At 36.3% G+C, this 25,716-nt stretch overlaps 1 protein-coding gene across 3 annotated transcripts; it reads left to right on the plus strand.

The window, feature by feature from the left end:
• Window positions 1-5: 5 nt before the first annotated feature.
• COPS2 (COP9 signalosome subunit 2) lies at window positions 6-23,316 on the plus strand. Of its 3 annotated transcripts, none has more exons than XM_054213739.1 (13): window positions 6-252; window positions 10,719-10,832; window positions 11,911-11,988; window positions 12,592-12,717; window positions 14,124-14,234; window positions 14,339-14,416; window positions 15,302-15,476; window positions 16,062-16,240; window positions 16,368-16,420; window positions 18,668-18,765; window positions 20,569-20,651; window positions 21,712-21,770; window positions 22,560-23,316. In XM_054213739.1, the coding sequence occupies exons 1-13, from the start codon at window positions 199-201 to the stop codon at window positions 22,702-22,704; spliced, it is 1,353 nt and encodes a 450-aa protein (XP_054069714.1). In that variant the 5' UTR covers window positions 6-198; the 3' UTR covers window positions 22,705-23,316. The 3 variants fall into 3 exon arrangements, with proteins under 3 accessions (XP_054069714.1, XP_054069715.1, XP_054069716.1); XM_054213740.1 differs by having other exon boundaries at window positions 8-252; window positions 14,145-14,234; XM_054213741.1 differs by lacking the exon at window positions 6-252 and adding an exon at window positions 4,940-5,181.
• Window positions 23,317-25,716: the final 2,400 nt, after the last annotated feature.

Here is a 25,716-nt window from a genome sequence, read left to right on the forward strand (position 1 = left end):
CGTGGTAGTGGTGCAGCGCCGATTGGGCTCCGTGCGCCCCGGTCCGGAGGCGGGAGGGGAGCGAGCAGCAGCGGGTTCCGGGCGGAGCGGAGCCACATTGGGCAGCGCCGCGCGGGGTTGTGGGAGAAGGGGCCGTTCCCCGCTGCCTCCTCCCTCTGCCGACCCCCTTCCCCTCCCCCCGCCCGTCCTCCGGCCAAGATGTCTGACATGGAGGATGATTTCATGTGCGATGATGAAGAGGACTACGACCTGGTAGGGCGCGGGAAGGGGGGTCGGTGGGGCGGCCAGGGGGCCTGGCGGGAGCGGTGCCGCCTCGGCCGGTGCCGGCGCGGCGCCTCCGCCGGCCGCTGCAGCAGCAGCAGCCCCGCCGGGTGCTGCCCCGTGAGGGAGCACTGACAGGATGAGTTTCCCACCCGGGGAGGAGGGGTGGTGGCAGCGGCTGCGAGGGGCGGGTGCTGCTGTTGGGAGCAGGCCCCGCCACCTCTGCGCGGAAAAAAACCCCCAAACAAACAGGCCAGCTCGGGCCCCGTGAAGTTAGCTAGGCCCCGGGCTGGCCCCCGCGGGCCCAACCAGCCTGGGCCCCCGTTTGTCTTCCGCAGGGGTCAGGGTGAGGGGAGGGCCCCGGCGCCCTGCCGCCCTCCCTGCCTTCTGCCCCTGGCCGAAAAGTCGGGCACGAAGGAAAGTCATAAAGTTTTCTGTCCTCCTGCCCGCCCCGGGCTGCGAGAGGTCCGCGGGGGTGGGTGTCACTCGCGGGCTTGAGAGAGCGTCAAACTGAGGGAAAAGTGGGGGGACGAGAAAGAGGAATGAGGAGAAATGGCCACACGGCCGATTTCTGATGGAACGCGCCAAGGGGATACTCATTTTTAACTTTTTGCCCTTCTAGTCTTATTGAGGCTCTTGCGTTTTTTGGGTTTGGGTTTTTTTTTTGGGGGGGGGGGGGGGGGTGTCTCTTTTTTTAAATTGCAAGGTTTAGGATTTTTCGTGCTATATCCGGTTACATTTTGTGATCAGGTCTTTTTTTAAGCTTTTATGGTTAAAAAAGTGCTGCTTGCAGTTAGCAACAGACCAATTTAGCGGGGGGAAATTAGTAATATAATGGATAGTTTTGATGTAACGAATCTCCTTTAAATTATTAAAACCGAGGTTTTTTTACAATGAGTAAAAAGCATCTGGGGGAGGTTAGTAAACTATAATAGCTGTCATATTAGAGACAAAATATGTTTTCTGTGCTGTCTGATTAGTTCTATTGCCATTATATTTCAGCTTGAGGATTGGTTGGCTGTTTTTTGGCTTTTCTGAACTTTGCATATATTTTTAGAACGGAGGCGTTTTAAAAAAGCTGTGTATGGTTGAGGCTTGAGAGTTGGTATGTCATTCATTTCAGCTAAACCTGTTTTTACAGTATCGCAATTTCACTGAAAAACCCCAGATGCTCACTTCTGGAAGACTTGCTTTCTAGCAAATTATTTGATAATCATTTCTACTTATGAATTTACTTAAAATACTTGTCTGATTTTATTTGAAATAGTTGCCGGGCAATTTTTGTTGTGAGCTGCTCTGAATGGTTGGATGACGTTGGATATAGAATAAAAGCATCTGGGTTTGGTTTTGAGTTTTTTAAATTCACCTAAAAGTGCTTGTTTGACATGCATTGTGATCTTAACCTTATGAGCTGCTTGTATTAGTATTCCAAGAACTGCTAGTCTTCCACTTAAGTCCATGAATGAATTCACAAACTTGTTAAAAACAAGCTTTCTGAAGGAAATACAGTGAGACTATTAAAATATTTTGTTGATCCAGTTTGTTCCAAAATCAGATTTCCATTCATTTTCATTAACACTGAAATCCATGTCCTGATTTAAAATACTGTTTATTTTTCCATGTGATACAATCAAGGGAATATGAAACATAGCAGAATTCATGTTGAATATCCGTAACATGAGAACTGGACATGGAGACATGGAGAGGAATCATTGGAATTACATTTTTCAATCTTTAAATGCAGCTGTCTACATATAAATTTGAGTAAGAGTGCAGGTCTAAGCTCACAATGCGTTATGTCAGTTTTCACCAAGAATAATGTCTGGTCCAATGCTTTTTGGTTTTCCTGTGTTTCTTGTTCCTGAAGTACTTTCTTCGTCATGGGAAAAACCTTCCTGAAACTTCTTGCTTGTAGCAAATTTCAGCCCCTGACTGTAGTAACTTTTCCTGGAGCGTTTTCATTATCATTATTTACCACTAGCCGAGACCTTTCCACAATTTAAAAATACCATTCATAATAACTAGAAGCATGTTAATTTTTTCTTTTCAGTATGTAACTCCCATGTAAAGCATCAAATAATACTAAAGCTACATCTTTAAATTAAACAGTTTTTTAAATTTAATGTGGATTTATAACTGATGGAAAAAAAACCCAACCCAGAATTTAAGAATAAAGGTATTCCAGCTAGACTAGTTTCAGCATTCTTGGACTAACAAACCATGATTGGATGTTGTTTTCAAATGTGCTTGAGACTGTAATTGCAGTGTTCCACAAAATTGTTTTGGAAAATAGTTCAGGGCCCTGAAGACAAGGCCTGATTCTTCCTTTTATGTTGATACAAATCTAGTTAAATTAAGAGAAGACTATCAGGGGATGCATGATTCTCAAGTTCGGTGTAAAAGCTGCTGTAGAAGAGTTTGAAATAAAAAAAAAATGTGTACAAGACATAATTAAAAATAAAAGAGCACGTTTGAGTGTTGGTGAATTTATTTTTTTTTAAGGAATAGGAGGAGAGGCAGAAATTACAGTAACAGTTAATGAAAGAAGAAATAGCTATTTTGTTAAAATACAGTATGGTGAAACTAGATTCAGGCCTCCGAGGGTAGCTACTAGCATAAAAATAGTAGTTAAAAGAAGACTCCCAAAAAAGTTTTCATTTTGTCAGCTTTTATTAGAAGTAATTATGGCTGTTCCACTTTAAAAGTGCACTTGACCTGCTGATTATGTAGGACTAGTTACATTTCCTTCAGTATGCAAATGTTTTGCACTTGAACTGAAATGTGAACAGATACTCTCTTTCCCAGCTTCATCATGGATTTTTGTATACTTCGAGTAATTACTACACTGTTAAACAACTGAAGACCACCCACTCTACAGATCATAATTATCTGTTTCTGCTTAGTTTTTCATTGAGTTAAAAGTCAAGGTTTTGCATGTAAATGACCTCAGTTGTTCCTAGAGAAGTTAACTTTATCTGTTGGAAGTCTTGACATTAGGAAAAAAATTGATTTATATTTGTGGGTGGATGGACCTAGATTCACGATTTGCTAGTAATGTACATTGACAGTCTTGATTATAACATGGATTATTCCTCTTTATGCTTCAATGAACAGAGTAATGTTTACTGGTCATTATGAAAACCACTCAATTTTCATTTCTAGTTTGGTGCTGTTAGGTGCCTTATATGATTTCAGTCCAGATTCTTTTCACTAGTTTCAGCTTGAGGGTGGATAAGGAGGAAGAGGGAGAGACCATTGTAAATTCCATTTCTGTTTTCAGTCTCAGACAAACAGCTATGTTTAGAATTGACTTTGATACTAAATTCAGCCTTTCTTCAGGAGTTGATTCTTCCAGGCACAATGACAACACATTGACAGTTGTTGTAATACACCTTCTTGATTATTTTTTGTTTGTTTGTTTTTTTCTAAATAAATAAGGAATTTGTCTGCGGTGGTCTTAATGAAATTCAACTTTAAAATTAATCTGGGGTAGGATAGACAAATCTGTTGGCTGAGCAACTTGTCTTTTTATGTTATGGAGTTGTATCGTTTCAGTGAAGAAGAGCTGTATACAATTCCAATGAACAGCCAGCAGTTTGCACCCCAGTGAGGTGGCTACAGGTTCACGAGGATTGGCATGGCTCAAACATGGGGAGCGTACCTTCAGATTACTGAGGGTTACCCTTTTCAGGCTGTGTTGATATTAGGAAATAGGCAGTCTTACTTCTTATTTCAAACTATCAGAAAGGCAGCTTAGTAAACGTGAATTGGTTTGCTCTATCTTTCCAACAGGAAGAAATATACTCCATTTCAGAAGGAATTTCTATAGGTAACCAAACTTGATAAGCAATCTCATCAGTAGACAGGGAAATTTTCCTACCTTGTATTGATGCATTTTTAATAGATAAAGTTGACATTCCATGCAGGTATTGTCACCTCTTCCCAACTCTTTATGTTTCAGTGCTCATTTTAAAAAATACATGTATATATTGCAAACAAGAAAGTGATGCTGCTGCAAAAATAAGCATTTAGAACTAGGGAAATACTAAGTCAAGTAGATCCACTTTACTCTCTTCTGTTTCTTTGTTATGTTTGATTACATTAGTATGTGATTTAAAAAAAAAAACAACAAAAACCCCAAACATATAAAAAACCAAACAACAACAGTGAGCTTCACAAAGGACATGGGATATACTGTTCTCTAAATTAATTACTCTTTCATATTTTATATGGATTTAGTGTGTGTCCTGATATTTTGTTTTAGGCATTTTCTTCAGGCTCATCTTTAAACATAGAATTAATATATTTGGGACTTATTTCACTCATTACCATAATGTCTCAGAAGGAAGTACTGAGGCAAAAAGCATGAGAAAAATTAGCCAGTAAATTCTATCTGTCTGAACATTGATAAGTGTTAAAAGTTCTGGGGTTTTGTGTTTGGGTTTTTTTGAGAGAGAGTTATTTAGCACTCTGTTCAGAACAGAGCTCCCCGGGATCTGATACGCAGTTGGGTGTTAACCAGAAGTAAGTTAGATCTATGTTATGCTAAAACCTGGACTCTTAGAAAAGGATGCCTCTAACTATAGGAGAGCTGTTTGACAGAGGGAGAAATGGCACTTCTTTTCGATACTCTTTACGTGTCATAATACCAGTTTTTTCCTTCTGCAGTCTGCTGTCTCATTCTGTGCATCTTCCAACTTCAGCTTAAAAAAAAAAAACCAACCAAACAAGCAGAGCACTGTCTTTCCTTGGAACTGTACTGACCCCATTGCAAATCGCTGGTGTCACCGACTTCTTCTTATTCCTGGTGTGGGCCCCGGTGTGAGCCAGCAGGCGCTAGATGACTTGCAGAGCTAGCGAGTAGGAGCAGAAGAGCAGAGACCTGGAATGTGGAAAGAAAACCGGGACTCCCAATGCACGGTTGAGTGGTTGCAGACTTCTTGCACAAATCACACTCTTGCTTTCAGTCTCACGGTTTGCCCCTGTTCTTTTGCTCTTTACTCTTTGACATTCCAGTCTGATTGCTTTCTTTATATTCATGTGCCTGGATACCAGTGGCAAATGCACATAGAAACTGTTATTTGCTTTTTGTCCTGGTGCCTGGGGGCTAGTGGTCCTGAAAGGAGGTTGTATCTCAGTGGGTGTCAGTCTCTTCTCCCAAGTAACAAGCAATGGGACAAGAGGAAACACACCAGGGGAGGTTTAGATTGGATATTAGGGAAAATTTCTTCACTGAAAGGGTTGTCAAGCTTGGAACAGGCTGCCCAGGGAAGTGATTGTGTCACAATCCCTGGAAGTATTTAAAAGACATGTAGATTTGGCACTTGTGGACTTTGTTAAGTGGTGGACTTGATGATCTTAAAGCTCTTTTCCAACCGTAACAATTCTATGATTCTAAGAGCAAATGCAAAGAAAGTTGTACTTAGCGCTGGGATCGTGTTCGGTTGGTCACTTTTTCAGCCAGTGTCTATAAGCTAAGTGAAAACAGTGCATGTTCATTGTAGACGAAATGTTCAAGAAATTTAGCTGACAAGCTAATATATTAATATATTGAGAAGTTATTTTCTTTCTTTTTTTTTTTTTTTTTAAATTGGCCCCATTTAGGCAACTGAACAACAAACAAGCTGTGCCCCCTGCCCCCCCCACCTCCCCCCAAACCCACATCACTAGTGCTCTTGCAAAATATCAGGTCTTCACTCCAAATCCTAGAGTTAGCAGACCTCCTAAATGCCATGGTTATGAAACAAATTTAGCTAAAGTAAAATCAAATTTGTACCAGACTTATTCTCAGAAACAATTGCACTTCATTTAAAAAAAAAAAAATGGTTTGAGTCAGCCCAATGGTTGAAATTTGGTAAAATTACCAGCAATTGAAAATTGACAGTAATAAGTATTGTTAACAGTGTCTTTGAAGGATAAATTTCTACAGAAATAGAACTCTTTGTATTGTGTCTTTTGTCTGGAAAGTTATCCTCTGTACAGCTACTTTCGCTGTTTTTTGGAAAAAGGGTTGCTAAGTAGGAGTTTGGTTCCTGTACAGTTAGTGAATGACACACAGAGAAGCAAAAGTTTAGATTATCACTCCACTTCTGATGCAGAGGTTAGGGAAGCGCTTTAGGCAAGAGAGGAGACAAGAACATTTATTACCAAACAAGGGCAGTTTTCACAAAATATTTGTATCTTTGGTTTTGTACCTGTTTAACCAGGTTAATGTGCCACTCTAATCTGCTACGATACCACAAACCTACTGTTAAATGTCACTCGCTGATATAGTGTTACGTTCTCCCAAGTTCACGTACCTTATTCTGTCTGCGAGGGGAGGTGCCATGCTTCAAGAGCTCTATATAATCTCTCACGACCACATTGATTAAGATTCCTGCTACAGTTTTCTGAAACCACAGCTGGTTTTCTTCCCGTCCCTGGTCACCTGCTCCTCTACCGTAGCTCACCAGCCTCAGGACTGTGTCTGTGTAAGCATTGGTGGGCCGGTTCTTTCAAACCAAGCAGGACCAGCCATCATCAAGGACTCGTACAGCGTAAAATGTTGACTTGCTGCAATGAAGGTGATGCTAGGACCAGAAAAGAACAGGGAGAGTTGGGTAGTGCTGGATGCTCTTAACCTGCCTTTGCTGCTGGAGAAGCTGCAAATGGATCCATGCTCTAGAAAAGATGATTGAAGCTGAGTGGGGGGAATAGTCCTCCTGTGTGTGTTCATTTTAGAAGCTGAGACTTAATCTTTTAAAGCTGTTTACTAGATGAAGTGAATTTTGTGAAAACTTAATGTAATAAAGACTTGTAAATTAATTTGTTTCCTTGGTACTAATTTAACTTCTATTAAAATTATTTGAAAGAACTATGTCCCAGGCAGAGTAAGCTACATCAGAGGTTTTATCTCCATAACAGTTGAGCTAGTGTGGTAATTTTTCTTCCCCCAAAAAGTGGTGTGAGGGGATTGTATTATTTATAACTGACTACATTTAGAACATGCAGATTTTCAGGGGAGCAATGCTTAAATAATGTCTTAACTTTTTTTAACAACTTTTTTTTTTAAAGGTGTACCAGGGCTTTCTAATTTCATGAGTAAGAATAAACCCCCCTCCACTTAATTGTTTTGATTCTCTCAGGAAGGGAGAAATAAATGGGTTTCAAAGATCAGTTCTGCATGCTCAGACTTCTGTTGTTTTCATTTGTACTGATAGTGTTGATATTAATTTAAAAAATATCACCAAGATCTTAATAAAGAAAATTCTTATGCCTGTTACTTTTTTTAATGTCAGCTGGAGCTAAAGTGTTGCACACAGGTGCTTTTATATCTTCAAGTTATAATTAAAGGTGTTCTTCACTATGCAGAATATTAGGTCTAGATTGTATAGTAGAGATTTTGAGAGTTATGTAGAAATCCTTTTTGTAAACCTGATATTCTGCTTAAGTTTTGTGCACTTTTATTTTGGTACTGCATTGTTCGATGCAACAAACTTTCTGTCTAAAAGGGTTGAGTTGGGGAAGTTGTTCAGGCAGGAAGGAGAGCTGTTAAAAATGAGGGTGAGGAAAGGTTAGGCATTTGATATCTGAATTTACCGTTAAAAGATCTTTTCTGTTTTCAGTACTGGGAAGGAAATGCTTCTTTTTCTTAGTTTGAACTTTGAGGAGACAGCTTCACACTTTTCCTTTCCTCCTCCTTTCCTTTTGCTTTTGGCAAAAGCTGAATGTTCCCACATTGATATCATACTGCACTAAGTCATCTCTGCATCAAAAGAAGATAGAGTGCTGGTCCTTCTGAATTGATCAGCACTGGCATAATTAGCATTGATGCTTAAATTAAGATGCAGTATCTACATGGCTGATCTTTTTTCTTTTTTTTTTTTTTTTTTTTTGGATTGCCTACAGATTCACGGCATCATCCCATACTTAGTTCATGGTTTTAAAGCTTCCTTCACAGCCATTAAGTCTAAATGTGTCTTTTAAAGTAAGCACCTTAAGTTACATTATCCGGAAGTAGGAAAGCCCTATCACCCTTAGAGCTTTTAACTCCATATCAGCATCCTAAATTTGATGTGAGGCAAATAGACATCAAGTGAAGGAAAAATCATAGAATGATTAAAGTTGGAAGGGACCTTAAAGATCATCTAGTTCCATTCTCCTGCCCTGGGCAGGGACACCTCCCCCTAGACCCGGCTGCTCCAAGCCCCATCCAGCCTGGCCTTGAACACCTCCAGGGAGGGGGCATCCACAGCTCCTCTGGGCAACCTGTTCTACTGCCTCACCATCCTCACAGTAAAGAATTTCTTCCTAGTATCTAATCTAAATCTAGAAAAATATAGCTGTGAGAACATAAAGCACTACCTTTGATGCATTTCAAAGTGATTCCATTAGGAAAAAATGATCTCTGGACTTCACAGTTATTCTTTATTATGTATTAATATTATTATGAAAAGAGCTTTATGGGATATTTAAGCAGCATTGTGAAAAATTATCTGAAAAAAGGCTTCCTGCGCAAGTCCGCATCCAGCATCACTGCCAGAGCTAAGATGGAAAATCAGATGTTTCTGGCTTTAAGCTAACGGAGCACATTGCTTCCTAAAATGAATTAATTTGGTTTGCTTTCTTTTTATCTTTACAAATAGATACTTCTGCCAAAAGTAGTATCTATTTGTAATAGATACTCATTGCTCATTGTTCAAATTTAGTATAAACAAGACATCAGCTGATTACATGTATCTTAAATGCTATGCTGTTTAAGCTTTGGCAGCCAATACCTTCATAAGGTGCCTGATACACTTACAGCTGCTGACACCATGTGCATGTTCTTGTAGCTGCTCCATTGATGTTGGATCAATAGGGTAAAGAATTTCCAAAAACAAGCTAACCAAAATGAAAGTCTGCCCGGTGAAATAAGACACTTGCTTCCTATTTTGTTTGCTGTTTTCAGTATTAAGTTCTATAGTTCTCTATGAATTCAGAAAACAGGTTTGTGGAATTCATTAGGCGTTTAAGTCCACTGATTCTTACTAAAATACTAATAGTTGGTGTGAGTATAAATAAGTACGTATGTGAGCAATTTGCCTACCCGCAACAAATAGAAACATTAGCAGGTTGAAGGATAAATGTCTCAGGAACCATGTTTAATAAAATTTGGTCTAACTGTGGGCTTCCATAATTTATTTTTCCATTAGAACTTCAGAAAACTTAAACTTTGAAAGATTTGCTTGCGCTGTAGGGAGGAGAGAGCTAATTTAAAACTTCTTTTTTGCCTCATCTTTTTTTCATTCCTTCCCATGGTTTTGAAAGGAGCCCATTAATATTAGCAATATATGAATGAACAAAAGAATAAATGTGCCTGATGAAGAATTACAGTAAAAGAAGAAATGCCAACTTAAAAAAAGCGTACCTGACTATGCATTGTTTATATTGTTACAAGGGAAGGTCACTCTGATAACAGTAACATTGAGATTTAAATAAATTGTGTTAAACGTTTTGTCTCCTGATAGCTAAGTACTGTTGAGAGAAGCTGGCTTGAAAACGCAGAAGTGTGAAATATTTTTGACTTGTGTAAACCTCAGATGAAAATATTATTTGAGTTTTGTTAGTGTTCCGTAATTCAGACATGCAACATTGTCCTTCAGCAAAAGAAGATAAAATACCTAGTTTTTTTCATCAGAAAAAGCCTCACGGTACCTTTTTTTTTTTAATGAAGTAATAATCGGTAGAAGTAAATTCTTCAATTTGTTTTGTGCTCGTGCACATGATAGGTAATTATTTGATTAAATTATTGTGCATATGCCCCCACCCCACCCTCTTTGGCAGTATCCTTAGCATTTTCTCAGTCATCTCCTGCTTCTCAGCACAGAAGCAGCTGGTGTTATCAGCGTTATTCTTTTAATTTCCTTAGACAAGTATGAATCGTTACGGCATAAAAAGGCAGATTAAGGGGAGATTCATGGAAGCATTTTATATCCCTCATTGCTGAATCATTACTTGTGTGGCAACTCAGCCCCAGTCTTTTCTGTAGGTAGCAAAGGTCATATATAATAGAGTGCCTTTTAGAAGACTAGAGACCAGCATGTTCTCTCCCCCATACAGAAATGACATATGCTATTAGGCGTCTCTCCTTAAACACCAGAATTGGCAGAATTTTAATAATACAGTCTGTACTTGTCATAAAGGCGAAGTTGGTAGAGCTGTGAGTTCATTAGTCCAGAAGAAACCTGTTGACAGGCAAGTGTTGGTGGATGGTGAGGCTGGCCTAGCAGTGGGAGAATGATGAAATCACGAGTCCATACCTGTTACATGCTCTAAACCTGAAGATTTTTCCATTAGTATATAAGTATTTTCTGTGTCAGTTTTAGCAATATGTTTTACTATATTTTATCTATTTTTAGCAGAATATTAGATGTTCTGAACCTTTCTTTTTTTTCTCTGATTTTTATTTGTTTCTTCTTTTTTTCCTTAAAATGTAGGAATATTCTGAGGACAGCAATTCTGAACCAAATGTGGATCTGGAAAATCAATACTACAATTCTAAAGCTTTGAAGGAAGATGATCCCAAAGCAGCATTAAGCAGTTTTCAGAAGGTTTTCTGTTGTTATATTTTATCTCTTATTTTACATTAATTCACATTTTAAAATATTTGCTTAGCATTTGAGTTAGTTTCAGGAATTTTAAGAGTAATGTTTATATTTTAACTTACTGATGTGCTAAGTTTATCATTGGACGATTTAGACTCCTGTCTGACTGCCTTTCAGGATCGTTCTTAGGGGGCATAAATAGGACATGGAATAGTCCTATTTTATTGCAAAACTGAGTTTTTAATCTTCAGGATTTACTAAGTTAATTAAACAGTCCTAAGCATTTTTTCATGTGTCAGCTACAGAAGCCAGATCCATTAGTTTTTTTTAAAATGAAATGGCGTTTTCCCCAGTGTCTTATGTAATGTATTATATTTGGTTTGCTATCCAATCCCAAAGCTTTAAATGTATAAATACTAAGTGACACAGAGTTTCTTTCCTTCATGGCAGTTTTAAATTTTTAATGTTTGTATGCTGCCACCAGAAAGCAATATGTTAGATGTAACTTTTAAAAGAAAAAACAGATTTTTTGCATCTCTTGGCTTATTTATAGTGTGTAACAATATTATATGCGTGACTTTAAAAACAAAAACAAAAAACTTTCCAAAATTTTTACTTACAAAACGTTCCCTTGACCGTGTTACATTAAAGCGTAGAAGCCTTTCTGATATGTGAAGAAACTATAGTAATTCGGAAGTATACATTTTTTACTAATTTAGTCAAGGGGCATTGAGTCAGTTTTGCAGGGGGTGTTAGAACTTTTTTGTGTATGTGTGTTTATGGAGTGGCATTAAAGTTTAGTGTTTGGTCTTAGACAACAACAAAAATCTATAAATAACAATTCACCCTCCCTACATCAGCAAAGTTGTGAAATCTAATAAGATACATATCCCATGCTGGCTTTCTCAATAATATCAGGGAAGAGTAAAATTGAAGAACAGGGAAGAGTGAAACGTGACTTCATAAGGAACAAAGTGGGGGAAAAAGGCATGTATGGGATATGTACATTTTAAGCAAGATGCAAATCCATTTAAGTTTGAATAAAGCTTTTATAAATATTGTTTAAAAAATTCTTCTATTTCAGGTTTTGGAGCTCGAAGGTGAAAAAGGCGAATGGGGATTCAAAGCTCTCAAACAGATGATTAAAATAAACTTTAAATTGGTAGGAATTACAGCTATCGCTTGACACTAAATGACATAAATATGTATTTGATCCAGAGATCTTAAGTTGTTATTCTAATTTATGGCTGTGACAACTAAATCTGCCAGAACTTGTCTTTTGCAGCCTTTGATGGCTAATACAGGCATGGCAGGGAAATTAGATGGTGGTTGCAAGTCAAAGGCAAAATGGATGCAAAATAGCTGCTGTAGTCAGCTGATACTCTTGAGAGTTTGAGACTCAGTCCTTGCTATCCTGAGGTGTCATACCATTGAAACCAGTAATGTTTCTATATACATTTACTTCACCGTAACAAATCAGTGAAAAATTTATACGCTACATATGCAACCATTCCAAATAGTTGTACAGCCAACTCCGTTTTCTTTGTTGAGCTAAGTATTTTAAATGTCTATTCCATGCACTCTTGCTGAAGTGATTCCTGATTCTGCTGCTTATGAATAAAGTGGTGATATAAAATTCCTAATAGCAACAACTACTGCATAGTCTTTCTGTTACGCTTTCTTTTCTGTATGTGTATTTGCAAGATATAACTCGGTTTTTAAGCATTAAAATAAAAATTATAATGTAATTTTATTTTTATTTTAGACTAACTTTCCTGAAATGATGAACAGATATAAACAGCTATTGACCTACATACGGAGTGCAGTTACAAGGAATTACTCTGAAAAATCCATCAATTCTATTCTTGATTATATCTCTACTTCCAAGCAGGTTAGATCATTAGTTCTTTCATCTTCATGGTTTTCCTTTTTAACTGTGGACTTTTCTGTGTATGGTAGTCTGTTGATTTGTTTGGGTTTTTTTTATCTTAATAGAGAACATTTGCAGTATTAATTTGTTGTCATATTGTTAAAATACATTTCCTGCATTTAATGGATTCGGTCAACACACATAGCTTCTCATAAATTTGTCTTTTTTTGGCAATATTTACCTGTGATTTCTATGCTAATAAGTAAATACTTCTTTTCTTTCTTTTTTAGTGTAGTAGCTACACATTATAAGTACTTTCTCAAATATAATTTCTAATTAAACAATACTTTTTTCTTTTTTTTTTTTTACTTTGTGAGGAGAGGGGAATCTTTGAAAAACATTGCAATTAACTGTTGGTGTTAAATACTGCCTGTCTTTGAGTGTACTGTGCAAGCTAGGTACATCTTCATAGATACACGGCCCAGCTCCCTTTCGTTTGTGGTGTTGTAGAAGCTTTACAGAGAGTAGAAAGCTCCCCTGACTAGCTGGAAGTAGCACCTGCATATGGATGATCAGCGGTCTTTAATGATGGCTCTTCTGTCATTATCACAATCCTACGTTTCCTGCCACTCATAGGAAATGGAAGTTTAATAGTTGAATGGTGGCTTACTCTTAAGGTCTAAAGAGTTTACTCTTAAGGTTTACTCTTATTGTCTTAGACTGTAACTTGTTGGTAGAGATCAGTCTGTTTGGTCTCAATGCAGTTGGAGCCAGACCTGGAGGGACAAGCTGGAAATCTTAACTTGATGTATTGCCCCAGATCTGTTATCCCCAAAATAAAAATGGCCTTAAACAATACTAAGGCATTCTCTGTAGAACCTTTTTTAAAGGTCTCGTTCAGCACTTTGATTACCATTTTGGATGTTGCATTTTTGGGGTTTATGCAAAGAATCGGTTTGATGTGCTCAAGAGCTTTCTTCCACACAGCACTGATAGTATAGAACATCTTTTTCTTTGACCATTTCTCTCTCTTTCTAAATCATATTTTCTTTTTGATATGTAAATTATTTTTGTTTTTCTTATTTTAAGTAGGAGCAAGGTTGCCTGTTAGTGTTTGTCTTTTGTTACACAACATAAGAATTTTATTACTTGGTTATATAAGATGAGCTTGTATAAGGTGGCTTTCATTTTTCGCTAACACGATAGATGGTTGCAAATCTTAAAATGTGAATACTTTCTTGTTCTATCTATTTCATGAAAGAAAAGCAAGTGTACTTATTTTTGTTACTTTAGAAACTCTTTACAATTTAAAAGCAGACGTTCAATAAGATGCTGATATCTTTCTTATTTTGAAGTTCAAGCATGCACTTTTAGTTTGTTCAGATTTACTTTATTAACAGGTACAAATTTGCTGTTTACAATTATAGAATTCTGATTTTTTATGTCAGATGGATTTGCTTCAGGAATTCTATGAAACAACACTCGAAGCTCTGAAAGATGCTAAGAATGATAGATTGTGGTTTAAGACAAACACAAAGGTAAAATATATAACTTACTGTTCTTTGCTTTTGTTTGTGACACCACCTTTTCAGATTGTGAAATCTTAATAGACCTTAGTACTTCAATTTTTTTTTCATTACAGCTTGGCAAATTATATTTAGAACGAGAAGAATATGGAAAGTTACAAAAGATTTTGCGTCAGCTGCATCAGTCATGCCAGGTACCTTTGCATTCTAAATCACTGTAGCTTAGTACACAACATTGATTTTTGGTTTTTTTTACATCTGTTGTTGGCCTTTGAGGCATGTTGTTGAGCTTTAGTACAGAGGGAAGAAATAGTGTGCCTGCTTTAATTTGTTAACTGTTTGATAACATGAACAAAAAATGAGTTTTTAAAAAGTGTTTTATTCCCTGCTTAAAGATGAGTTTTTAAAAAAGTATTCACAACTGCTGATTAAGTTTCCTTTTAGTCATTTCAGTGGCCAGTCTGGCCCAAACCACAACAAAGGATGAGAAACACATATGAATAATCTATAATGCATAGACATTTATTTTAAAATATAGTGAAGATTCCCAGTGAGCTTTACTCAAAACTGAAAGTACAGTTGCTACTTTCCCCCTTGGAAGGGGAAAAAACAAATTAGCCATGCCGCCTGCTGCACTTGTTTGTGTCCCCTTTTCTTCCTCCAGCATGGAAAATGGGTTACAGATATCTGGGAAATGGTTCTGTTATAGGCAGCAGAAGAGTCGTATGTATTATCTGTATGTATGTGGGTCAGTCATTGCATTCATATACTGAGAGTGCGGTTTAAGGGAAGTGGAAAAGAATAAAGGGCAAAGTTCTGAGAGTTGTTATAAGGAAAACATGTAATTAAACAAAAAACCTGTCTTTATTAAACAAGGCCTTCAGAGCTTGGCCTGTGATAAGTTCTTTGAGTATTATGTTTTGTGTTAATAGTTATATCAGAATTGTAAAGTTTTAGGAATATCCTTATTTCTGACAGGAAATTACTGAGAGTATTTGTTAATCAGTTTTTTACTAGTATAAAACTGAAATCACTGTTCTCTTAAAATTTCACAGTATTTATTACTTAATCTATCCTAGACTGATGATGGGGAAGATGATCTAAAAAAAGGTACTCAACTATTGGAAATCTATGCTTTGGAAATTCAAATGTATACAGCACAGAAAAATAACAAAAAACTTAAAGCACTATATGAACAGTCATTGCACATCAAGTCAGCCATTCCTCATCCACTGATCATGGGCGTTATCAGAGGCAAGTTAATCTTGACTTTTTCATTTAACTTCTGTTGCATAGATTAGTTTTATGAAAATCTGATAATGAATGTTTTTTCCAGTTCCAACTATAAAGACAGAGGATCCTGTAGATTCAGAGGCAGACAAACCGTATATGAATAAAGTACCAGTGGGTAGTTCAGAAATAAAAGGAGATATAGAGTATTTCTCAATTTTTCTGTGTGGTTCTGCTCAGCAGATTGGGGAAATTCCATAAATATAGGAAGTTCGTTGCCTTTGAAATGGAGCTAAATTCCATTATAGTTTTTACAGTATTTTAACATAAGGTTAAATAATTATTGGCTGTGAAGATTAGTGTTCTTTTAGATTTATGGTGTGGGTTGGTTTTGTTTTTTCTTCTTTGGAATGGGTTCATTCAAATGGCAATGCTGTATGTGAAGTCCCTAATGCTTTTTTTTTCCCTAATGATTTCAGAGAATGCAAAGACTCCTGAAAATATTTCAATAATCTATTTAGAAATAGCGTGGAACTTCTGAGTACAATTATTGTAGTCAGCAACAAGCACGCAGTGTTCCTTTTCTCTTCATCTGTGTTTTCTTTTCAGAATGTGGAGGCAAAATGCACTTAAGAGAAGGAGAGTTTGAAAAGGCACATACTGATTTTTTTGAAGCATTCAAGAATTACGATGAATCAGGGAGCCCCAGAAGAACCACTTGCTTAAAATACTTGGTCTTAGCAAACATGCTCATGAAATCTGGAATAAATCCGTTTGACTCTCAGGAGGTATTTTTTCTTTCTTTTTCCTTTTTCCCCCCCTTTTCTGAATTCATAGGGAAATTACCCAAAAGGTGCAAATGGAAAAAAATATTTAAAATCTAAACATATGTATTGTGCTTTCTTTTCTGTGTAGGCTAAACCATACAAAAACGATCCAGAGATCCTAGCAATGACAAATTTAGTAAGGTAAGATTTTAATTTTTCTGGAGAAGAGAATAAAAAATAAAAAAGATACAGTGTCCAAACCAGAAGTGAAATGTTTTTAGAGGTGGCTTTTCTCTGCACAGCTAACACAGTTATTTCATAAATATTGAGCAAATATTTGTCAATCATTTGTTTTTCTTAAGAAACTTCTATTTACTATGACATACCAAAAGTATTTATTCTCTACCAGGTAGGGGTACAGAAAAACGCTGTTGTCTTCTGCTATGGTGAATTTCTTATGCAGTGGCAAAAACCTCATTTCTTCCCTTAAATAAAGTTGTCCTACCTTGTACTGCAACCAGGCTTTAGGGTTTGGCTGATTATATGTGAGAAACTGAGATGATTGACACCAAATACCAAAGCCAACAGAATAATTGGATGCATGGATATGTCATGATTACTAAAGGAGTTTCACAATTCAGGAATACAAAACTGAACTCCCAAGTGATCTCCCCTGTCCTTCACGTGAAAATTGAATGCTTCGTTACCTCTTAGAGGCAACTGTGATGTTACAGCTTTTAGGGTATTAATATCATCAGGCAAAATAAATTGAACTGAGGCAGTTTTTGTGTATTGTGCAGTGAAGCTAGCCTGTTCCATCGACTCTATCCTGCCTTTGCTTTATCAAGTGAAAAAAAAAAAAAAAGAACAATGTGTAGGAGAACTTGTCCCACCTTTTCATTACGTAAGAAGTAATGCCTGCTCACATTTTGAAATACACAGTTCATCTCATGTTGGAACAAACCTTGCTCTGATACTGCTTTGGTCCTGCACCATTGTATTGCATACAAATTGTTTCTGAAAGTGAGGATGTTTGTTATTGACATAATGATGAATAAATGACTTGGCAGTTTATGAAGTGACAATTCCCATTAATTCCACTTCAGACACGTCTTTTCTATTTCACTGTCATAGTTTCATGTGAATTTGAGGCAGAAGGAACTCCAGATGGCCTCACCCAATCTGATTTTATTCATTTTCCTAATTTATATCTTTTATCTTGACATTTGAGTATAACTGCTTCTTTAAAATTAATAATGCAATTAAAGCAGTGTAGATAAGAAATATGCAGAAGATAAAATCAATTCCAAAGATTACAGTTATGTTTTAAATTCTTCTTTTACTCTACATTGGGAATTTGAATGTTTTACATATGGTAAAGAGACATTACATACAGTACAAAGTGTCAATTCCATTCATATAACTGCATTTATAAACTCATCAAGTTCCACTTTAAATTTAACTCATCTTTTTCCTGTGCATTTTTATGATATCAAAGGATGACTTTTTTTTGACCATTTTAAAACCAGTTTGAAAACATACAGAGACTGTGAAGGGAAAATAGACAGTGTTTTTAAAATGTTTCATGGTTAGTATGAAACAGAAATTGAAAGCATGTATCGAACTTTCAGGTTAAATATTGATAGTCTGTAGCTTAATATAACAAAATTACTGAGTAAGTTTGATTGGTTAGTGGATAGTCCCTATTACAGCTGACTGTTCCTGTAAGAAAAGATAAGTCGAGTTGTAAAACCATTATATTTCAAGAAAAAGATCTTGTTTCAGTGGTTACAGCTCTTACCTTTAACTGACTTTGTGGTGCCACTGCTGAACAATAGGTGCCTAAACCCACCTTCTTCTTGTAATGCTTTCTCAGATAACGAGATTGACTAGTTAAACAATATATGTACTAAAAACAAGCTATAAATAAAAATCTAAAAGGTAATATTGTGCCAAAATTACTTATGGTTAATCCTGGAAGTTGGGATTTCTTCCATCTGCCAGTATTTTTAGGATTCAGCTTAAAATGGACATTATAGAAAGAGCAACAGCCGTCTGTGTTCTTTTTGGCTCTTATTTGTTCCATAAAGTATGGCTTCATGAAGCCAAAATTTAAGTAACGATTCTTTTCAAAATTGGCTATTTTTAGGGTCTAGGCTTTTTTAAAGAATAAATGCTTCAAGTACAAAAAGTTTTGAAACAAGAGCGTACTTGCGAAATAACTGAATATTCGTACTAAAATTTTGTAAATGCTACTAAAATTGAAATAGGAGAAAGGTCATTCCTTTTGCATCTCATCTTGAAATAGTTTTTCCTTATAAAGATTCTGAATATAATTATTTGCCACCAACACTTAATACAGGGGTTTTATTTTTATAAGTTGTAGCACAAAGTCTCATGAGTCTGTTTTTTAAAAAATAATAATTCAGTCTCCTGTTTTTTCTGAAGTGCCTATCAGAATAACGACATCACTGAATTTGAGAAGATTCTGAAAACAAATCACAGCAACATCATGGACGATCCCTTCATAAGGGAGCACATTGAAGGTATTTTTGCAGGCTATTTTAATCCTTTTTTTTTCACTACTTGGTAAGCTTTTTTTTTCCCCATGGCTTATTTTTCTTCTTGGCAGAATGAGAGTTCTTTTGTAATTACTTCTGGGCAATTCCCTTACTGTTTCCAGTTTCTTTAAGAGGTTGGTCAAAGCCAACATGCATCTAGGCATGTAGAATGACTGTGAAGAATTGCAGGAATGATGAAAGTTTATTCTAAGACAATATCTACAGTGGTGTTAGGCACTGACTGTTTTTTCCTTTGGAAGGATTAAATGAAGGCAACCCTTACTTGTAAAGGTTTGTGTCAGTCTCCAAGTTAGATGTTTGCTAGTTTATAAGGTTAATTTTCTGCTTCAGATTAAAGACAAAATAGGTAGATAATGTAGTGAAGGTTGCATTAATAAATATGTAGTAATAAAATATGTAATAAGATACATAATTCTAATATATATATATTGAAAACAACATTTGGATTTATAGTACCTATACTTAATAAAGCAGGGGAACACACTAACACATGCCGATGCATTCCATTAACATGACAAAATAAAGTTACCCCTGGCATTTGTGATGTATCTGAGAATTTAAAAGTCTCTTCACTTGAATATAGTGTTCAGTTTTTCAGATAACTACTGTTTTCATCAAGAGTAGGGCTTACTGTGGCATTGCAAGATAATTTAGCTGGATAGTTACATGAAAGAAAAGAGTTAAATCCAGAGACCTGGTTTTATTATGCATATTGTTTGTAAAAGAGAACATGGCAAACAGCAGGGGAAACTAAATATAACGCCTCTGCTGCTGTTACATGTCGACTGCTGGTGAGCTTCAAAGTCTTGTAGGGAGAGACTCTAAGATGAGAGAGATGGGTGCTTAAGGAAGAAAGTATGACAGAACTGTAAAGCAGGAGGAGGAGGACAGTTGAATCAAGGGATTGAAGAGAATTTGAGTTTCACCCCTTACATGATAGCAGTCTGCTAGTGATATCCAGGGATGAAAAAGACAGTCCCATCTTATTCACTCTGTAGTGATACAGAATGTGTGTTTGTTGGTATAATGTTTACATACCTTGCGTCATTGTTTTAATCTCCTTAGTTTTATTGAGATATGTAATTTGGTCTTCAATATTATTTTTCATTATGTAAACAGTCCTTGAGTAACTAGTTAGGTAAAAATGGTTCTAGCTCTTTCCCTGTTAAATTTAAATTTGTAATCTATGCTTTCATTTTATCCAAATTTTCTTTAGTAATGTAAAAATTTCTGAAATAATGGCTGCACTATCGTATCTAAGAAAAATCAGCTACTTCATGCAGATTCTGTTTTATACTACTTCTTCGGTTCCTTATAATTATACTACTAGGCCCTGATGTTTTAACTTAACTTCATGGGGAATATTCACATTTTAAATGCATGCAGACTTAAGTTTCAGAGCCTTAAGAATAACTCTTTTCACTTTTGTACAAGACAAGTATTCTAACCATAGATTAGAGGGGCAGACGTACTTGGCAATAATCTGTGTGATTTATCCCGTTAGTTTGAATAATATAAATTTTTACCAGGGAATACGTTTTGCTCCATCTTTAAACAGTTTTCAACTCTATCTGTCCATCTTCAGAGTTACATATTGCTTGGATCCTTGGAAAAGGAGGGTTCCTTTATTTTGCTGTGCTTCCTCACCTCACTGTATTACTACCGTAAAAGTTCGTGGTAGTTAGGATATCTTTCTATATGGAGCTGTATTGCATCTTAATTTCAGTACTGTTGTTTTTACAGTATTTGTTTTTTCTTCTCTTACAGAGCTTTTGCGAAACATCAGAACACAAGTGCTTATAAAATTAATTAAGCCTTACACAAGAATACATATTCCTTTTATTTCTAAGGTATGTGTCAGTGGAGTCTTGCATTTGCTTAAGTAAATGATTAATTGTGAATAGAAGGTCTCAAATAAATACAGCGCTTCCAGAAATAGAACATCTAAAATATAATCTAAACCATAAAGCAGTGCCGATGCACTGTTAGCAGCTTTACAGTGCTAAAATGTAAATTTCAAGTGTTGTCCAAATGCTTTTTATAATATGTGCTACGATATACTTCTAAAATACTCAATTACCATATTCTACTTGGTGTAGAAAAGCACTTTTCTGAAGAGAAATAGAAGAAGTGAAATTTGTATAATTCAAAATGTAATTATGAATATAAATTTTATGAAGATAAAAATCCAAATTTTAATTCCTTTTGTTCAAGAGAGATCTTCAAATTGTCTGTGTTGTAAGAGTTACAGAACTGTGGTAATAGAACAAACCAACTATAAAACTAGAATCACTGGTTTCATTCCCTAATCTAGAAAGAGCAAAATCAAAACGCAGTGACAATAGTGACTATTTCCATCTGCTGTCTGTGATTTTTCTTGCAAAAATTCACAGCATTCCAAAATATATGATGAAGTATTAGAAATGCCTATTTTTTTGCTTAAATTGTCTTCAGAACTCTGTATGCCTTTTTTTTAAGCTAGCCTTAACATTTGTAGAACTTGCTTGAGCCAGAAGATGCAATTAGCCTTCTAAACGGTTTTGAGTACAGACCCATTCTTTTCTGATAATTATTGTCTTATTTTATTTCCTGGGTTCTTTTGTGGGTTCGGTTTCTTTTTTCGTTGGTTGGGTTTTTTGTTCAGTCAGTCAGCAAAGGAATTCCTCTTCTGGAGCTTCCAAAAATTTTGCTTTAGCCTCTTCAGCCTTTTCTGAGGTTACTGATCTCTTCATCATTAGACATATATACTTTGGGTGGAGTTCTTTTGATGTATAGATCATTATTGAATTGATACTTTTTAACAGTAAGAAACAGAAATGAAACCAAATTCTGTGAATGAAAATAAAGATCGGAAGGATCTAATGTTGCAAAACAGAGTAGCAGCATAATGAGTTTTTCTTTTTCTTTTAGGAGTTAAACATAGATGTAGCTGATGTGGAAAGCTTGCTTGTGCAGTGCATATTGGATAAGTATGTACTTTATTCTTGATTACTGGCCTTTAATTACTTTAAAATAATCGAAGTATACAAGAAGCAACAAAACCAATATTTTTGTGCGTTGTGACAATACTGGTTGATTTTTGGAACTGAGAGGTAATGATGCTGACTTTAGATTTGCTTCACTTACGAGCAGTAAAGTATACCTCTAAGACATGAGGCAAGAAAATTATAGAGAGAGATTAAGTGGGATGTTTTCACTTGAATTTTGAATTATGTAATAAATTACTTGAATTATTATTAAATTATGAAAACTATTATTAGTAGTAATTGCTGCTTATACCCATGTATATTTTTCAGTACATTTTCAAGTTTACAAATTATTAGTCTGCTCTCGACTGTAAAAACTTAACTACAATTCGTAAAATTTTTTTGGGAGAGTAACTTCTTGTATCTCCTACGAAAATGTAATCCATACATGGGTTTATATTTTAATTTCTTTTTACATAAATCTCCATATTTCATGATTCCTTGCCTTTCAAGAACTGTTTACCTCATACTGCTTCAGACTTTATGTGTGGGTCATAGCGAAGGAGATAATATATGTATTGCCCAATGAATTAGTTCATTTGATTTCCAATCATGATGACAACTAAATAAGCAGTACTACCCAGGACAATATATTACAATAAGTGCTGAATTCTGAAATGGACTTCGTGTCTCTCTTGTATAAGACATCATCTTATTTTACCTCTGATTTATTGTTAGCTCCTCTTTCCATGTGCATTATCAATTTATAGTTATTTATTTATTTGCTTCTAGCACTATACATGGCCGAATTGATCAAGTCAACCAGCTCCTAGAACTGGATCATCAGAAGAGAGGTGGTGCACGGTATACTGCGTTAGATAAATGGACCAACCAACTAAATTCTCTCAACCAGGCTGTAGTCAGCAAGCTGGCCTAACAGAAAACAAGCTTTTACAAACGTACTTAAGGCAAGAGTGCAGTGATGTAAACCTTTAAAGAACTGGGAATGGCAAAACTACTGTCGGTTGGTGTGCCCTGAAATTATTGGAGTTATGGCAGAAGTGCTTTTTTGATCAGCTGGTTTGTGTTTTGCTGCTGCATTAATCCCAAGAAAAAAAACAGCTTTAATCTCCAGAAGAAAACCAAAATACCACGGGATTTATGCTGTATTGACATCTTGCCCTAAACATACAACATCCTAGTAATTTGTCAAAGGGCAATTAATGACCAGAGAGAAGATTTTTGTCATGATTTTAAATACACTGACACGTTACTGTTGGTTAAATTTAAACATGTTTTACCTGCAGAAATTCTCTCACAGAAATAACCTGCAATAACTTGAAATGCATACCCTTTTGAACACTTCCTTTTCTCATGTATAAATTGAAATGTTTGCTGCATTTTGCAAAATGTCAGTTCTCCAAAAATGTGTCCGTATATTTCTGTACCTGCAGTGTAGTAAAGGTTTAGAAGAAACCCCATAATTATAGTGGCATACTGTCACTTAGGTTTCAAGCAGCAAAATAAACAGTGCAGTTCAGAAATTGTACAGTTTGTTTCTTGATGTGCTTTCATTATACTTGATTTTTACTTTTATTTTTAAAAGAAAATAGGCATTACTTCATCCTCACCTCACTTATGAAGGACAACATGGAGATTTTAAGTCTAAACCTTGGTATGTGTGCTGTTGATTTTTCTTTTTTCTTTTTCCCCTGGAAATTGTTAAACGTAAATACTAAAGAGTTTAAAAGCTGACATTTAGCAGTCTTGCTAACTGACTTTTATCTTGCAAGATACCAAACTATTATCAGTCCTGTATTGTTGATGTTGGTGGGTATTTGGCACTTCTCAGGAATATGGTCGGTTTTCATTTTGGTACTTCAAGAATACAGTTTTGCCAGGCAGTACCCTGGGAATAGAAATGCAGGCCCTACTTGTTATCTCTCTGCCTAATCTGTGGTCTTTTTGACCAAATTCAGTGTATATAAAAAGACACTATGTATAGAGTGGGGACCAAGCACGGTGACCTCAGTAATAATGGAATACGTTCTGTCCCAAATGTTTGATTGTATTGTAGTCCCTTCAGAGCTGCTATTCGAGTCCTGAAGTCCTGCCACATAGTAGGCACATGCCTTTGATGTCCTAAGATTTTGGGATCATCAGATCCATTTAAACTACAGAGCTGCAGTGTTGACCACAGCAATTTTTCTTCCGGTAGCAGCTTGTTTGGAGCTGAGAGAAAAAGCTGCAAGACTCTTGCAGGTCTCAGGAATGTAGAAGGAATTTTGTAGGTTCGCTTCTTCCATAACTGCAAGTACTCTGTTTTAAAGCTGAGGGTATGGTGTAATGGTGCACAAAGCCATGCCACACACAGTCATTGTTATAGTAGAAGGAAAAATATGTATGTGGAGCAATTAACACCACCCCAAAAATAATGAAAGAGCCTAATAAATGACACATGTCCATCACATACATGCAAGACAGCACGGTAAACTCAATGTTCTAGGGTAGGATTTAAATTGGTAACAGTCTATAATTAAATAGGATAAAATTAACTTTCATCTGAAGGGTAGTTATGCCCCTTAGAAAATTATTCTGTTCCGCAGTTGTCAAAGCAAGTGATCGTATTTTTTTTTCCTACCGTTTACACAGTAAAACTTAATGTCTTGCATGAGCACTGTGATGCTGAATCTTGGGTGAGCATTTCACCTTCATTGATGCATATTTTTACCAATAGGTGTTTCGAATTTATCCGCTTACTTAAAATAATATAAAATATGACTGTGAAATGAACTTAGTTTTTAAGCAAAGGCAAAGATTTTCCTTCATAAAAATCTGTAGATAACATTTACTAAAGCACATTGTTCATATTTTGTTTCCTTGTAGTGCTGTGATGTATAACATAGTTTTTACTTTGAAAATTCCACTAAGATCTGGAGATGTGAAATTGAACTTAATAATACTGCACAGTAATTGGGACCCTGATCTACAGATCCAGAGACTCTTGCAAGGTTCTCCTTCCCATGGGGACAGTGACAACTATTTCAGCATCTTTCCCTTCTCTGCCACTTCCTGCTACCCTTGCTGGAACAACTACCCTCTTCTAAAGGAGGGGAAAAAAAGAACTGTGTGTAAACTTAGTATCACTTAAAAAAAAAGTCATCTTGACTTTGTCTGTTGTAACTGATGTAACTTTTCCCATGCCAGCTATGTCCGTTGGGGAGGCATATTTGGATTTTTCAAGAAGGAAATGGGAATACAGCAGTAAATCTTGTCCTATCCAGCTAGTCCCCTTGTTTTATCTTTTTCTTGTGAAGCACTAATTGTAGTAGGACTAGTCCAACTAGTGAAGGACTATTCATTTGAATAGTGAGGGCTAGCAATGTGTTTTTAGATAAAGTGTCAGTCTACCTCTAATAAATTGTGTGTTTTGGCATACTTTCGTTCTTACTCATGCATACGGTGCCTTAGCATCTGTGCTCTAGGCACATAATGAAGATTTATATAATCCCTAAGGGATTCTACCCCTTTTCTGAGTTCTCGTAATTCTTAACCTGGAAGATGAGAATTGTCTGGGGGGAAATACGGAGGAGCTGTGTTGTAATACAACTGCAGCAGAAATTGCTAATAGTTGCTATAGCCCACTTTAGTCCCCGGTAGATCTGTCTCCAGTGTCATTTCTACCTCCTCAGGAAAAGTGAAGAAGCAGTTGCAGGAAGAGGGTGAATGGATTTCTTTTTTTTTTTTTTCAAATAACATTATTGCACTGCAGGTTATCCAAGAAGCGCTAAGTAGCCTCACTGCATTCTCCAGTCTCAGTTCCAATCATTACATTTCTGCAATTGTCATTAATTGTCAGAGTCATGCTTTTCACAACTTCTTGGATGGTTTTATACACCTTTTTCTGGCAGTTGCTACAAGACAAACTGGCAGCTTAGCTAGTACCAAT

This window comes from Rissa tridactyla, chromosome 9 (assembly GCF_028500815.1).
Source record: "Rissa tridactyla isolate bRisTri1 chromosome 9, bRisTri1.patW.cur.20221130, whole genome shotgun sequence".
Classification (NCBI taxonomy): Eukaryota; Metazoa; Chordata; class Aves; order Charadriiformes; family Laridae; genus Rissa; species Rissa tridactyla.

Excerpts from the sequence above, each read along its gene's own strand:
- COPS2 (XM_054213739.1), top strand. The coding sequence starts at position 199 with ATGTCTGACATGGAGGATGATTTCATGTGCGATGATGAAGAGGACTAC. Across the intron at positions 14,235-14,338 it reads GGTTTAAGACAAACACAAAG|CTTGGCAAATTATATTTAGA; the intron begins GTAAAATATATA and ends TTTTCATTACAG. Across the intron at positions 21,771-22,559 it reads GTGCAGTGCATATTGGATAA|CACTATACATGGCCGAATTG; the intron begins GTATGTACTTTA and ends ATTTGCTTCTAG.